Here is a 14430-nt window from a genome sequence, read left to right on the forward strand (position 1 = left end):
TCTCTTTGTGTTGGGTGGAGGAAACTAGTTTTAGGGCAGGTGAGAAAGACAGACCTTGCCTATATTAAAATGTGCAAATCACAAGCACATGCATGTAATATTTGTGCATATTTGATGACACACACTGCTCAGTATATGTGAATATTGCATAGATAAATAATAGTGTTGTTACATGAGCATTTTTTTCTTGTGAATACAATTACATGTAGGAAAGTGGTAAATTGAGTTAAGCAGATTTGTAGTTTGTGAGGACAAAGCAAGAGAGGCAGGTGGGATTAGGGTTAGGGTTAGGTTTAGGATGATAATATTCAGCCATGGCCCACAGCATCTAATGAACTCTCTCTTCTTAATCAAGAAGCAGAGCATCACAGGGGTGTTCAGTGTGTCATCTCCCTGAAACAGAACAGAAGGATGGTTATGTTGGTTCAGTGCTATACTGTGTAGATGATTCTTCAAAAATTGGAAAATATCATTTTAAAAACAACTGGCTAACTTACTACACATGAAACCCTTAGGCATGTTTTAAAGCCGGTTTGAGCACTGTTTGGAAGCACATCTGCTGTGTTGTAATAGGCTGTTGACATAAAACCTGTCTAGTAAGACTGTAAACTACATGAACTACTGAATTTTACAGGACCCTGAGATCTTATTGTCAAATGACTGCCCTGAATAAGTTCATTCAAAGATAATTAAATAATTATTGGATTTTGTTCAGTGTTTGAAGAAAGTCACAAAGGTTGTGCTTTTTTGCTGTAAATTTGTGTAGAATAGAAAATCCCATCTCATGTACAGCTCATGTGCTCTCTCACCTACTGCCCAGCATCTGTAGGCTTCTCTACATCTCCCTCCTGCTTCGTCAGGTCTCCCTGGAGGCAGAAACACATTAACACATCTCAGCTGTGGACCATTCTTTATCACCGTTCATCATATTTTCACCTTAAAAACACTAATATCATATAATTTTAAAATTATGAAATACATGTATTTTTTAATTATTACTCTCTGGAAGATTCCAGATGTTCATTAATGATTTTGTTGCTGCACATCGACTGATAATGGTCGCATGGTTATGGCTTGTTTCTTCATGAGATTTTAAATGAATAAAAACAATTTTGAAACTCTAATGAAAGGAACTGCGTTGCATTTTTTAAAAATGCAGATCAATATTTGGAAAGCAGAAATGAGTTATGAACAAAATCCGTATTTGAAAATATAAAATAGATATTGATAATTTGATGTATTAAAATGAAGAGATTTTAGTTTGTATTAATAATGGCTTTGAGGTAAATGTGATAATTCAGCATGCTTTTATTGCATGCGTGCATTTATTGAGTTTCTGAAAGCACCTTAGTGTTCTCCAGCTCATCCTGACCATTATTGGGTAAGAAAGAAAAGCATGGGCGTCATATCAAATAGACCAACTTTATGACTGAACAGTAGATTAATCAATTTATTAGGTATAGGTTATATGACTCTCTTCTTTCAGATGAATACAAATATATATATATATATATATATATATATATATATATTTGTATTCATCTGAAAGAAGAGAGTCATATAGCCTATACCTAATAAATTGATTATATTGATTATATATATATAAAATTGATTATATATATATAAAAATCTCTTCCAAGATTTATAATGGCAGTTAATGGGGGTAGAGATTTTGAATCCCAAAAAAGTGCATCCATCCATCATAAAAAGTACTCCACACTGTTCTGGGGGGTTGATAAAAGGCCTTCTGAAGCTAAGTAATGCATTTGTGTATAAAAAATTAACTGTAATTTCTAACTTTTGCTAATTGTCATACTGTGGTTCACTAGAGTGGTGTTCAAGCGGATGACGAAGGCATAGTGTTTCTCGAGGGAACAGTTTCCGGCTCAAGAATGCCACTGGTCTGCGGTCTCCATCCACTTTCTGCATTAACTCCAATCTTAATGTCCTGAACTAACATTAAACATCTAACTAACCACAACCTGACTCCAAAAGCATCTGTCTGCATGATTAACCGTTTCTGGAAATCCGGGCTCTGGCCCGGAGGCCCTGGCAGAAAAGTTATGTATAAATCTGCCATCCCACCAAGACCAGGAAAGATCTCACCTGTTTCTTAGTGGTAGGAGGATAGTAACCTCGGATGCCCTCTATTTTCTCGAGCTGTGGGCAAATGACTGCTCCTCCAATCCCAAATCTCTATTGTACACTTCTTCAGTCGATGGTAAGACCTGCTGCCTTAATTCTCCCTAGGACTTGCCTCAGATGTTGACAATGGTCTTCCCAGGTCTTACTGAAAATGAACACATCGTCCAGATACCTGTAGGCTGCAGTAAACTCCCTGGTGCTTTGCAGGATCTGATCCATTAAACGTTGGAAAGTCGCTGGCGCCCCCTGCAGGCCAAACGGCATAACCCAGAAATAGTATAGTACAAAAGGGGTTTTGCTGTCAGTTCTTTGGCTGTCAATTAAGAAAAAAAAAAGAACCTGCCAGTACCCCTTGCATAAACCCACAGTCAGCTATGTCCCCAGGCATAGTCATGTTAATGCTCAACCTGCCTACTCTCGTTTTGTACTTCTAATTCATGACTGGTATTTTGTTTTTCTCTCCTCTGCACTTCCACATTCGTCACATCTCACCCGAGCTTACACTACGCCTACGTCCTAAATCAACTGCTGGAATGCTTCTCTCTCGTGAACATGCCTATGATAGTTGGTGGAAGCTACGGTTATGTTTTAAATATGGATATTTTTCTTGGACAAACACACTTCACTTCAGAAGGCCTTTATTAACCCCCCAGAGCTGTGTGGAGTACATTTTATGATGGATGGATGGACTTTATTTTGCTTCACAACCTTGTCCACCATTCATTGCCATCAAAAAGTTTGGAAGAGCCAAGACATTTTTAAATATAACTCTGATTGTATTTATCTGAAAGGAGAAAGTCATATACACCTAGGATGGCTTGAGGGGGAGTAAATACAGTGCACCTAAAGACACCAATGCAACTGAACAGCAATGTTTTAATTTTTACACACTTTTACTGGTTAATTTGACCAATTATTAGCCTTGTACAAATTGATTCCTTACCTGTTTGACGAGACCAGTGGATGCGACCACACTTTCCAGCCCCTCCACCACCTTTTCTGACGTCTGATTGGCTCCAGCCACGGCAGTCTCACTCATAAGATTTGCCTGCTCAGTTGTTTTGTGGGCAACTACGGCAGAAAAAGAATTGTCCTTATATTTTGATTTGAGACTTTCCATAGATTAGGGTATTTAGGAAAATGACGTTGAGTGTTTTGTTTAGTTAAGAACTGTTTCTATTAATTCTGTTACCTGTGTTTACACTTGTCACAACACCTTCCTTCGTCTTTGTGCCTGTCAGAAAAAGAAAAGTTTATTACAAAGTTCAAATAATATCACGTAAGTATTACCTCAGCTAAAAATGAAAATTTTGTGATCATCTATCACCCTCATGTCATTCCAGACCTGTATGACTTTTTCTTTGGAACACAAAATAATATTTTTTTTACCTGTACAACAAAAGTCTAAAGCAACATGTACAACAAATACAGAGACATTTCTTCAAACTTCACAAATGCTAACCCTTTTTTCCCAACCGTGTACCTAATTTCATCTTATTTTTAGACAGATGTCTGATCCTTGATTGATGCTTTCAGCTCTGGCTCCTGTTCTGTCCTGGGATCCATACACTTAGTCTGCTGTGCAAAGTCTCCTCTGGCAGTTCAGCTAAAGGTCCAGCTTTTTCTAGTACCCAAGAGACCCTACAAAATCATGGCAGGTAAATGCTGATTGGCTTCACTAAGTGCTATTAAGCATTACAGATTGAGAAACATCCTTTCTACTGAGACACTTCCTATATGTTAACAGTTGAAAATCCCACTTCGCCTCTGAAAGGCCATAGCATCTCTTGTACTGAATCTGCGTTGCACAAATGGCCTGTAGAACAAGTTTAAGCTCTTTCCCAGAACCTTTGAGCCCACAGCAACGTGTCTGTGAAAGTCACTCCTGCTTCTAAACATGTGCACGCACAGCACAACAGATACACCTCTCAAGAGATGCGACATTGTCCTTGTTGTTCCGGACAAAGAGCTGATTTAGTTTCAAGACATCCACATTTTTCAGGGCTTAGCCTCTGTTGCAACACAAACACAAGCCTGAAATCCTGTATTATTTATAATATAATCAATAAAGATTGAGAGTATTGCTGTCACCTGACCACTGCTGCAATATGATGTCACTTCCACAGCATCTAATATAATGTGACGAAGCATAAAACGTCTCTTCTTCTGCAGCTAGCTGCTGCGATAAAGAGGAGTATACTGTGATATACTAAATATAGTTGAGCATAGATTACAGAGGAAGATAGAAGATATTAGATACTATTGAGATGTTGTTTCTTAATCATGTAACACAAAGATGACACAGCACTTTTTCAGATAATAATGCTAATATATAATAATGTAAATGCTAGCAGGATTTATATTTAAAAGTTGTACTTATACAGGCCACAATTTAATTGTTTGTGTTAATTTAATGCTGTGTATCCTCATTTGTATTCCATTGTTAAATCTGACTTACATCACCTCTCTCTCTATAGTACAATCCCAATGCTTTAATTCCTGATCCATAAGAGACTTAATGGAATTATGTATTAAAAATAATTAAGCTGGACTGTGCTCACACAGTTCTGTGATGAAAATGGTGTTATATAATGCAACAGAAATTAAAGTGCCAATTTTATGTGAGCTCAGCCTGGTCTACAGCAGGGCTCCAAATGTCTGAGACCACCAGTTAAAATTCATCTTGATTTTTTTATCATAATTTTAGTTATATATTTTTGTTTCTTATGCAGTATCATAATAATTTGAGTGAAAAATGAATATAACATTTGCTTGATTCATCATGAGCTCCAAAAGTTTGTGTCAGATCTGATGATCGTGTTCTCCAGCATGATCTAAAAAGCATTTTCAGTGGAAGATCATTTGACTGTCTTTACAAAGAGTCACATGATCAGTAGTGCAGAATCTTTATTTTATTTATTAGATGTGTATTTGTTGGCAATTTGTCTCATGTCAGTGCAAAGGGACCTCACTTTTCTTTGAGAGGCTTGAAATTTCTCTGAGTAAAGTAAATTGTCTGTGTGGTGCAGAGGAAAGCTTGTACCTCTAGCTGTATTACACCCAAACACACTCTGTCTCACACACACACACACACACACACACACACGCACACACACGCACGCACACACACACACACACACACACACACACACACACACACACACACGTCCTTCTCCTCCTCTCCAACATAAGTCAAAGCTCCTTGTAATAGCAAATACATTGTTCTTTCCTTTCTCTGATGTGGAGGACAAGTTATGCTCTTAAGTACTGGAAGCAGACAGTGACAGGCTCCTGTGACTGGTGTGTACACACACTGAGAGCCATTACAATCATCAAAGATTGTGTATTGACCCGGGCAGACCATGGTCTCTGAGGACCGAGAGGTGAAGTGGACCGGAAGGGAATGGGATTACAGTACTGTGTGCTCCTGTCAGCACTCTAGCACAACCAGGAAGAAATGATGTATTACACACAATGCTTGTACCAAAAGTCATGTACAAGATAAAATAAAAATAGTAAAAATAAAATGTTCAGCAAATATAGGTATACTTATGTAATCAGACTGCAATATCAATATCAACAATACAGAATGATAACTACTGTATCTTATAGTTTACATATTCTTTTAATATGCAATATAAATGGAGTACAATCAGGCTTTTCTCTTCATAATGTATCTGCCACTGACAGCTCATCGATTGATTGCATCCTGAAGTTATTGAAAACACAAAGTGCTTCCTTTCTCCTTCTTGTCCTTTCCCTTCTGTCTTTCATTATCTCTTTCCATCTTCCTCCTCAATCATTATCCATTCCTGACAGTAGAAATCAGGATTAATTAACCATGGTACTATTTACCATGTAAGTTGTCTAGCAGTGTTGATTCCAGCTGAATCTAGGCAAATTAATTTTTGTTCACTTACTTTCAGTGATGAAGCACAGCAGTCAGATGTAATAATGGGCTCATGCCACACATTTATCTTCATTGCCCTGGTTTTAATTTGAAGGACTCTTATCATCATTTGGTAATAATTCAGTTATCTAAAACTGAAAGTGATATTTTGTTTTTGTTTAAATAATGAATTATATAAAAAAATATTAAAGATTTAAATTGTCATAAAAATCGCCTTTAAATACGCTTTTGTAATTACAATTGGTTTGTAAATTTGTAATTGGCATTGTTTTTAATTATGAAAATGGCACGCAATGTTCTCCTTTCAGTTGAATTTGTACATACCTACATACATGACCCCTTCTTTGGTTTTGGCAGCTGCCTCCTCCACCCCGGCCTTGGTTTTTTCGGCGGCGGTCACCACTCCCTCCTTAGCCATGGAGAATCCCTTCTTCAGCGCATCCATACTAGAGCTCGGATCAGGGCTTTATGTCCTTTAACTGGAAGTGGCTCTCGTCTTATAACTGGTGAATGGAGCTGTGTGTGCTCTGACTGCCAGTGTGGTAAGTGTGTTTGCCAGAGTGTGTGTGTGTGTGCGCAGCTCCTTTGAGAGTGGGATGGGCACTCAGTGTTCAGACAGTTCGGGACACCCTTTTGACGAGAAATGGATTCCACAAGAAGAAAGCTTTTTCAGTTTGGCCTGATATCTAGCCACCCATAATAAATGAGATTCACATACTGGAAGATTAAATTGTTAATGCTCAAATCCAGCATCAGTGCACGGCTTCATAAAACTATTAAATAACCTAGTCTAATTTCCATTCTTTTAAGCTTTTTAAGTTTTTCATTTAATATTTAGGCTTATTTTATTTTATCTTAATTTCACTTTTAATCGTTTTAGTTAACAGTGATTCCTAGTCTATTTGAAATCATAATTAAATTTAATTCTACATTTATGTGTAGCTACGTGTATTCAATTTTCTTTTTGCACATTTTAAAATTAAAATATGCACATGTAAAAAATGCATATTTTAATTTTAAAATGTGCAAGCGCTATTGCACCGACTTCTGCATCAGTGGCAGCACTCTTCAGACTCACAAAGCCTGTCATATTCATCAAATAATCATTTCAGTCTGGCATGAGTGTATAAATCAGGGGTGGCGGACTCCAGTCCTGAAGAGCCGCAGCCCTGCAGAGATCAGCTCCAACCCTAATTCAAACTTCCCTGCCTGTAGCTTTCTAATAACCCTTCAGTCCTTGATTAATTTGTTCTGGTGTGTTTGATTAGGGTTGAAGCAAAACTCTGCAGGACTGCGGCTCTCTAGGACCGACGTTCACCACACTGGTATAAATACATGTTTGCTGTAATCTAATATGGATCCTCTTTGTGTGGATCATCTCTGTGAAGCTGATGTGCAGCCTCTGTATGGGATTTGCAAGAGTGAAATTAAGAAAGAACCACATAATCAGATTGTTATGATGCATGCAGTATATGAAGGATAAACCTCAATGAATAATCCTTCTCTTTTTATGTTATACAAACAGTTCCATAAATAGCAAAAACTGTATCTTGATAAGAGCGTAATAAAATCAAACTGGGGCACAGTACAGCAGGAAATTATTTTTTTTCATCATCTTTGTAATTCTTGTTGGCTAATCCAACATGAAGGCAAATGATGTATAGTCCTTTATATATTTATAAAGTTAAATCCCTTCGTGAGCTTGTGCTGTCTTAGCCACTGTACACACCAAAAAAAGGATTCAAGCATAGTCTGATACATAATGCTATTAAAAACCCATGGAATCACTTGATGAAAGCAGTTTTCTTAAATATTTTTATACAGGAACTTTGGGCAGTATAGTGACTAGACTGTCCCTTTTTTCAAATAGCTATTGGACTGTGTGGGACATTCTAATTTTAATTCAAGTTTATTTAAGCAAAGGAATAAAAATAAAAAAGGGTAATTCTGACTTTTTATCTCACACTTCTGACTTTTTTCTTGCAATTGTGTTTCTATTTTAAAATCCAAAACTGTGACTTTATACCTTGCTATAAACTTGCAATAAGATTGGATTGATTCACTTACTTCCTGAAACAAGGAGAGGTTTGATACAAATAGTAGTTCATAAAAGTACAAATGCAATGGTTTTGTCACCAATCATCCCAGCATAAATGCACTAATTTATTCTCTCAGCTGTGCCTGAAAAATACATAACTGCTCCTGATGTTGCAGACGGATCTCTCAAAGCAGAAATAGCGACTGGTCACTAGAAGTCATGTGACCTTGTTATCCACCTCCATGATGATGCTCTGCCCAGGCAAACTAAATGACCTCCTCTGTATGTCTAAATATAACTTGCATTTCCCAGGACAGTGAGAGAATGTAATCTAAAGCTGCTCAGAACTCAACACTGTCAGGTCAATATGCATCCATCACGTGGCAAAAATCAAGACCATGGGAGAACAACATGATCAGTACTGAACGAAACACCAACATGATGACAGAATAGTGTGGAATATCACATCCAAACTCTCTTAATTCTCCTTTGAAACGATATCTGGAGCATATACGTCAGACTTCGCAAAACAAATTCTCTCTAATTTAAGCTCAGCACTAATTTCCACAATAATCAGTGGACAGAAAGGCCTTTTATGCTGAAAAGCTGGAGATGCTGCTCTTGAGTACATGAAAAATGAACAAATGTTAAATGTCCTTGTTTACTTCATAGGAGCAAACATAAGTCTGCATCTTACAGCATTTATCATCAGTGCTACTATATGAAACCATTTCTGTGGATTTATTTTGTAATAAAGGTTGTTTTGTCTTCCACTGTCACATTTTTTATGTTTATAGTCATACTTGTGCTTGTCAGTTGTCAGGCATTAAGTCTCTTTTTCTCTTTTCTATCTTTGATTCAGTCATTTGCCATTGTGGTGGACCAAATGAATCATCTGACTGCAGTTACTGTAAGAGTGTGATGAAGCAACTGGCATCCTAATATTCCTAGGTTCAGGGCAGACTGAGAGCTGCTTTGAGAATGGGATTCAGGGAAAAATCCCATCTGTGATCATACCACATCCCTGCTGTCACTGAGGAGAAAGGGTGAGAAAGTGCCAAAACCAAAAGTGCCAAAGTTTACATTGCAGCTGTGACATAGTGCCACTGGCAGACTGGGAAATGAGGCTTAAAAACAATGTCAGTGTTCTTCTAGGACTCTCTATGGCGACGCTCATATGTTTTCAAACATAGAGCTTTGATTTGGGAATAAAGGCTAAATCTTTGGACATAGCAAATCCATTAGTTCAGTGGCATTTCTTTTTAAAAAAGAACTCTATTTCAAAGTTTTCATTATTCAAAATGTCATTAATTAACATTTAATGTATAATTACATACATGTTGTAAATCGTTTCTATTAATCAAAGAATGTAGCACTGTTTCCACAACGTTTTCAACTTTGATAATAATTAGAAATGTTTCTTGATCAGCAAACCAGCATATTAAAATAGAATGATTTCTGAAGGATCGTGTTGCTAGAGTAATGGCTGGTTTGGCATCGCTAAAAATTGTTTTACTGTATATGAAATACCACTGCCTTAAAAATATTGTGTGTACATATAGACACACACAAATACATTTTTATGTCCCAATAAATAATTAATAAATTACAGACACAGAGCATGTAGCTATAGCTGAGAAATAAAATTGTATTGCATTGTAAAGCAAAGTAAGTGTTTAAAATTTTCTTTAAAAACTTTGCAGCTTCTCTCTCTCTCTCAGACACACACACCAACAAACCATGCCCGTACAGGGTCTGTTTTACTGACATTGAAAATCCATTGCAACAGTTTCTGTTGCTGGGAAACAAATGTTTTGTTCTCACTGAACCTGGGTCAAAAGAATTAGTTCAAAGTTGAGAACTGTGAAAGATACTTTCTCTACACATATCTAAGGAGCTCTTCAAGTGCTGTGGGTCAAAGGTAGCTCACCACCAGAGGTCTTTCCCATTATGACAACAAAATTAGTTGCTGTAATATAGGAAACCAAATTTGCACAATAGTGCTAAATGACACATTCATTGAACACAGTCACAAGCCTTGCTCAAATACCGGTGTATGTTATTGGCAACTGTACAAACAAAAACAGCTGTGGCACAGGTCTCTTGAGTGTGTACTGTACCATTAACCATTGTTCCTGACTGCACTGGAGCTAATGAACTGCTAGTGGAACCCTTCCTCTGGCATAACATATTCTCGATAGCCCAAGTAAGTCTCTCTCTGCCCACATCTTAGGATCATTATATACAGTACCATGTCATGAGTCTTAGTTTACTGACACTTTCAAATCTGCATTACTGGTAATAAATAATCAAGCTGTGTTGCAGAATTACAATATCTAATATCAACACAAAAATACTTGATTCCTTATCCATTAGCAATAACATCATCACAGCAGTGTCTAACAATTAAATAATCTTTATACAAACATAATAATCTTTATATACTTTATACAAAAACTTGGGATTAGATATGATTTTCAATTTGCTGTTGCAGTTTAGGACTAGGTGGTATTAAGTGGTACCCCCTTCCTTGGTGTTTCGATGATATCAGCCCACATCTCCAGAGGGTTCATGGGCAACAACTGGCATCCCAGATGTGCCCCCTCTGCTTTCACCTTTGTTGTTATGTGGCCCAGACGGCTTCCCTCCTCTTCTTCCAGAGTCATCAACTCTTGTTCAGTGGCAATGGGAAGGGCCTTGACAGCTCGTAGTTGGGTTTGGCCTTGGATTCCTAGTTTCTTAAACAGTTTGATGGCAGATGTCCCTGTGAAGCCCCTGCAACCAACTTCAACCGGACAAACCTTTTTTTTTTCCATCCACATTGCTTCACATCAACAGCCAGCTCAGAATACTTACATCTTTATTGGCTGTAAGATCAGCCTGATGCATTTCAGGTTTGCTGAGACAAAGGACAAAGGATCTTCTCTGAACAACTGGTTAAGGTTCATTGGTGAAGGCAGGACATACAAAAAACAAGAGGAGTCCGCCTTTAGTTACTATGCTGCCTGCAGTTGGAATCAGCTTCCAGAAGAGATCAGATGTGCTAAAACACTAGTCACATTTAAATCTAGAATCAAAACCCATCTGTTTAGCTGTGCATTTATTGAATGAGCACTGTGCAATGTCCGAAACTGATTGCACTTTATTTTCACTGTTTTTTAAATTTTATTTTAGTTTTTTATGTAAAATCATTTTCTAACTGTTTTTAAATGTTTTAATCATTTTAAAAGTTTTATTTTTGTTATTATTTTTCTTCATGATTTTTTTTACTTTCTTTTATGTAAAGCACTTTGAATTACCATTGTGTACGAAATGTGCTATATAAATAAACTTGCCTTGCCTTGCCTTGCCTTAAACCATGATACACCACGGAAAAAAACTATGAAATCGAAAACATGGTTACATGCATAACCCAAGACATTCCCCTTCAAGGGAACTCCACACTGCATCCCCTAACACTTTGGGGAACGAAATACCCACTACGCCATGACTTGGTGCATTTAAGGGAGCACGCCAATAACACATGCCAACGACGCCCAGAGCTAAGCAGGTCTGCCTACAGATGGAGCCACTGTGCAGCTCGAGCCTGAGCCATAACTTCCAACATTTCCCCATGGGCATGACTGGCAGGTTGAGGTGACTTAATACTCACACTCTCCTCGTTGTCACTTACCACATCCACTTCCTCACTCTCATGACTGGATGTTTCCAGCAAAATGCTATCTGCGGTTTTTGAAAATCTCAGACAGATTGTTTGAGCTTGCGGTCGAAGATCTAGAGATATCCAGTCCTTTTTTGAGCTTCACAGCAAGCTCAAATAGTATAAACCAAGAAAGATTTCAAGCATGAGTTAATAGATACGTTTTTAACAATGATTTAAAACTAGAGATAGTCAGAGCTAATCTAATATTCACAGGTAACAAAGTCCACAATTTCAGGGGCAGCAACTGAAAAGGCGCGATCACCCTTAAGTTAAAATCTAGATCTGGCAATTGCTAAAAGTTGCTGATCAGAAGACTTCAAGAATCTAGCAGATGTGTGATGTTTCACTAAAGCATTAAGATATGCTGGATCAAACCGTTTAAGGATTTAAAAACAAACACTAAGAGTTTGTATTCTATTTGAAACAAAATGGCAACCACTGGATAGATGAAAAAACCGGTGTAATGTTCACGCTTGCATGTACCTGTTGGATTTTGAACCGCAATGCAAACACACCAAAGCTGTCTGGTTACCTCCTATATATAGTATTACAATGGTGAGTGTGATTTCATGAAGTACAACATGTTCCTGGATCAACATCCTTGTTGATCCTGGAACATCATTCCAATCAACCATTCAGAATAGAGATATAACTTTCAGGAAATATCTGTTTTAGGCTTACAATCAGGGTTAGGTGCTTCTTCACCCTTGTTAATCAGCTATCATTTCACACTGATTTTAGGAATAAATTATGGGTATTACAATAATCGAGTTGTGAATAAATGAAGGCATGGATGAGTCTTAACTTTAGTTCTAAGTCTCAGGCCCCGTTTACACTAGTTTCCATTTTAAAATGCATAACTTTTCTATGCGTTTTAAAATGCCCAGTGTTCATGAATGGTCACATGCGTTTTCAGTTATGTAGTGTAGATGGAGATCGTTTCTTAAACGCAGCTGAAACGATAGTCTAAACGCGGATCGTTTTAAATCTAAAATGCCGTTTTAAAACTAAAACGCACTATTGTAAATGGGGCCTTAGATTTAAAAAGCAAGATTTAACGATATTGTCAATTTGCTTATCAAAATTGAGTTCTCTGTTGAACAATACGTTTTTCCATGATCAATTTTTCAAAACCACTTTGTTGTACACAGGGGACCCAAATTTAGTTTTAAAGATGCAAATTTTCTGTTTGTCCAAATAAAATAATCTCTGTTTTATTGTCATTAAATTTCAGAATATTTAAAGCCATCCTGCTTTTTACGTCCTTTAGGCAGGGCAAAAGCGGAGTTAAACAGTTCTTGTCATTCTTTTGAAATGGCATATAAATTTGTGTGTCATCGGCGTAACAATGAAAATATACACCATGCTTTCTAAAAATGGATCCTGTAGGGAGCATATACAATGAAAACAAGAGTGGAGCAAGAATGGACCCTTGAGGAACTCCACAGGTAAGTGGAGTCGACAGACATTCACCAAATTTAACTGCAAAGCTTCTGTTAATTAAATAGGACTATAACCACTAAGGGCCATCTCTCTGACTCCATCGTGGTGGTGTTCCAATCGAGAGATCAAAGTGCTGTGTTCCACAGTATGAGCCTTCACTTTACTCTTTCTTCTAACCATGAAGAAAGATCAGGGTTTGTATACACCAATAGTTCCCAAACTTGTCGAAGGTTGTGGGGTTCAAGTCTCAGGTCTGGCAGGAACTGTGTAAGTCGGGGGAGTGAATAACCAGTACTCTCTTCCACCCTCAATACCATGACTGACACAGCTTCGGGTGTGTTCACAGTGTTTGTGTGTGTGTGCCCTTGGATAGGTTAAATGAAGAGCACAACTTTAGAGTATAGATCATCATACTTGGCCACACATCATGCCACTTCACTTCAATATCAGAGTCATTAAATATTCACTTGGTTAGCTCCATAGTTAACTTGAATTTTCTTTTTTGATTAACAGGTGTGACATTAAGGTGCCGAATGGCAATTCGTTCATCAGCAATGCATTCCCATCAGTAAGGAATACTATATATCAACAGTACAGTACTTCAGCAAACTATCGTGCTGCACTTATTTTCATTTTTGTTTTACAGCACTGACATCTACTGGTGACTTTAAGTAAGTATCCTGCATGAGGCTTAATCATTGTGTCATTTCCAGCAATACAATCTCTATTTCTGAGCTCATATTTGAACAGCAAATTAACACACAAATGGCTGTAATCCCCTCCAGAACCACTCAAAAAGATTAAATGGTTGCAAGTTTACTTCTTTATTAATTTTTTTTTTACCAACAGGTTGCTAGAGATTTACAGTTTACTACAGAAAAAACCCTGTGGTGTAAAAGTCTTTCTTCACAATGAGCTCTAGACACAATATTTGATCATTGTTTGTACAAAACCATTAAAACATCTGTTTCTGTAAGTATGGTAAAGCAGAGAAAACTAAAACACTGACTCATCCTTTGACTAAACAATAGTCATAACTCCATGTTCTCTTACACTGCTGCCAGGGAAGGGCCTCCCAGCTTTATATTATATTTCTTAAAGGGACAGTTCACTCAAAAACACTGTTCCAAAGCGTTTTTGACTTTCTTTAAAGAATTCAGCCATTGTCTCTATGCAGATATAAAGAATGGG

The 14430-nt window shown here is 37.4% G+C and overlaps 1 protein-coding gene across 2 annotated transcripts; it reads right to left on the reverse strand.

The window, feature by feature from the left end:
- Positions 1–274: 274 nt before the first annotated feature.
- On the reverse strand, positions 275–6673 carry LOC132111162 (gamma-synuclein-like). 2 transcript variants are annotated; one of them, XM_059518322.1, is made up of 6 exons: positions 6380–6673; positions 3338–3379; positions 3089–3216; positions 1347–1367; positions 810–866; positions 275–393 (listed from the first exon to the last, which is right to left on the reverse strand). In XM_059518322.1, the coding sequence occupies exons 1-5, from the start codon at positions 6498–6500 to the stop codon at positions 810–812; spliced, it is 369 nt and encodes a 122-aa protein (XP_059374305.1). In that variant the 5' UTR covers positions 6501–6673; the 3' UTR covers positions 275–393. The 2 variants fall into 2 exon arrangements, with proteins under 2 accessions (XP_059374305.1, XP_059374306.1); XM_059518323.1 differs by lacking the exon at positions 1347–1367 and having other exon boundaries at positions 6380–6651.
- Between the last annotated feature and the right edge of the window lie 7757 nt (positions 6674–14430).

The sequence above is a fragment of the Carassius carassius genome, chromosome 30, assembly GCF_963082965.1.
Source record: "Carassius carassius chromosome 30, fCarCar2.1, whole genome shotgun sequence".
NCBI lineage: Eukaryota > Metazoa > Chordata > Actinopteri > Cypriniformes > Cyprinidae > Carassius > Carassius carassius.

Coding starts and splice junctions, on each gene's coding strand:
- LOC132111162 (XM_059518322.1), bottom strand. CDS start 6,500: ATGGATGCGCTGAAGAAGGGATTCTCCATGGCTAAGGAGGGAGTGGTG. Junction 3,380..6,379: donor AGAAGGGGTCATGTATGTAG/GTATGTACAAAT, acceptor TTTTTCTGACAG/GCACAAAGACGAAGGAAGGT. Junction 3,217..3,337: donor TGTGACAAGTGTAAACACAG/GTAACAGAATTA, acceptor TTTCTGCCGTAG/TTGCCCACAAAACAACTGAG.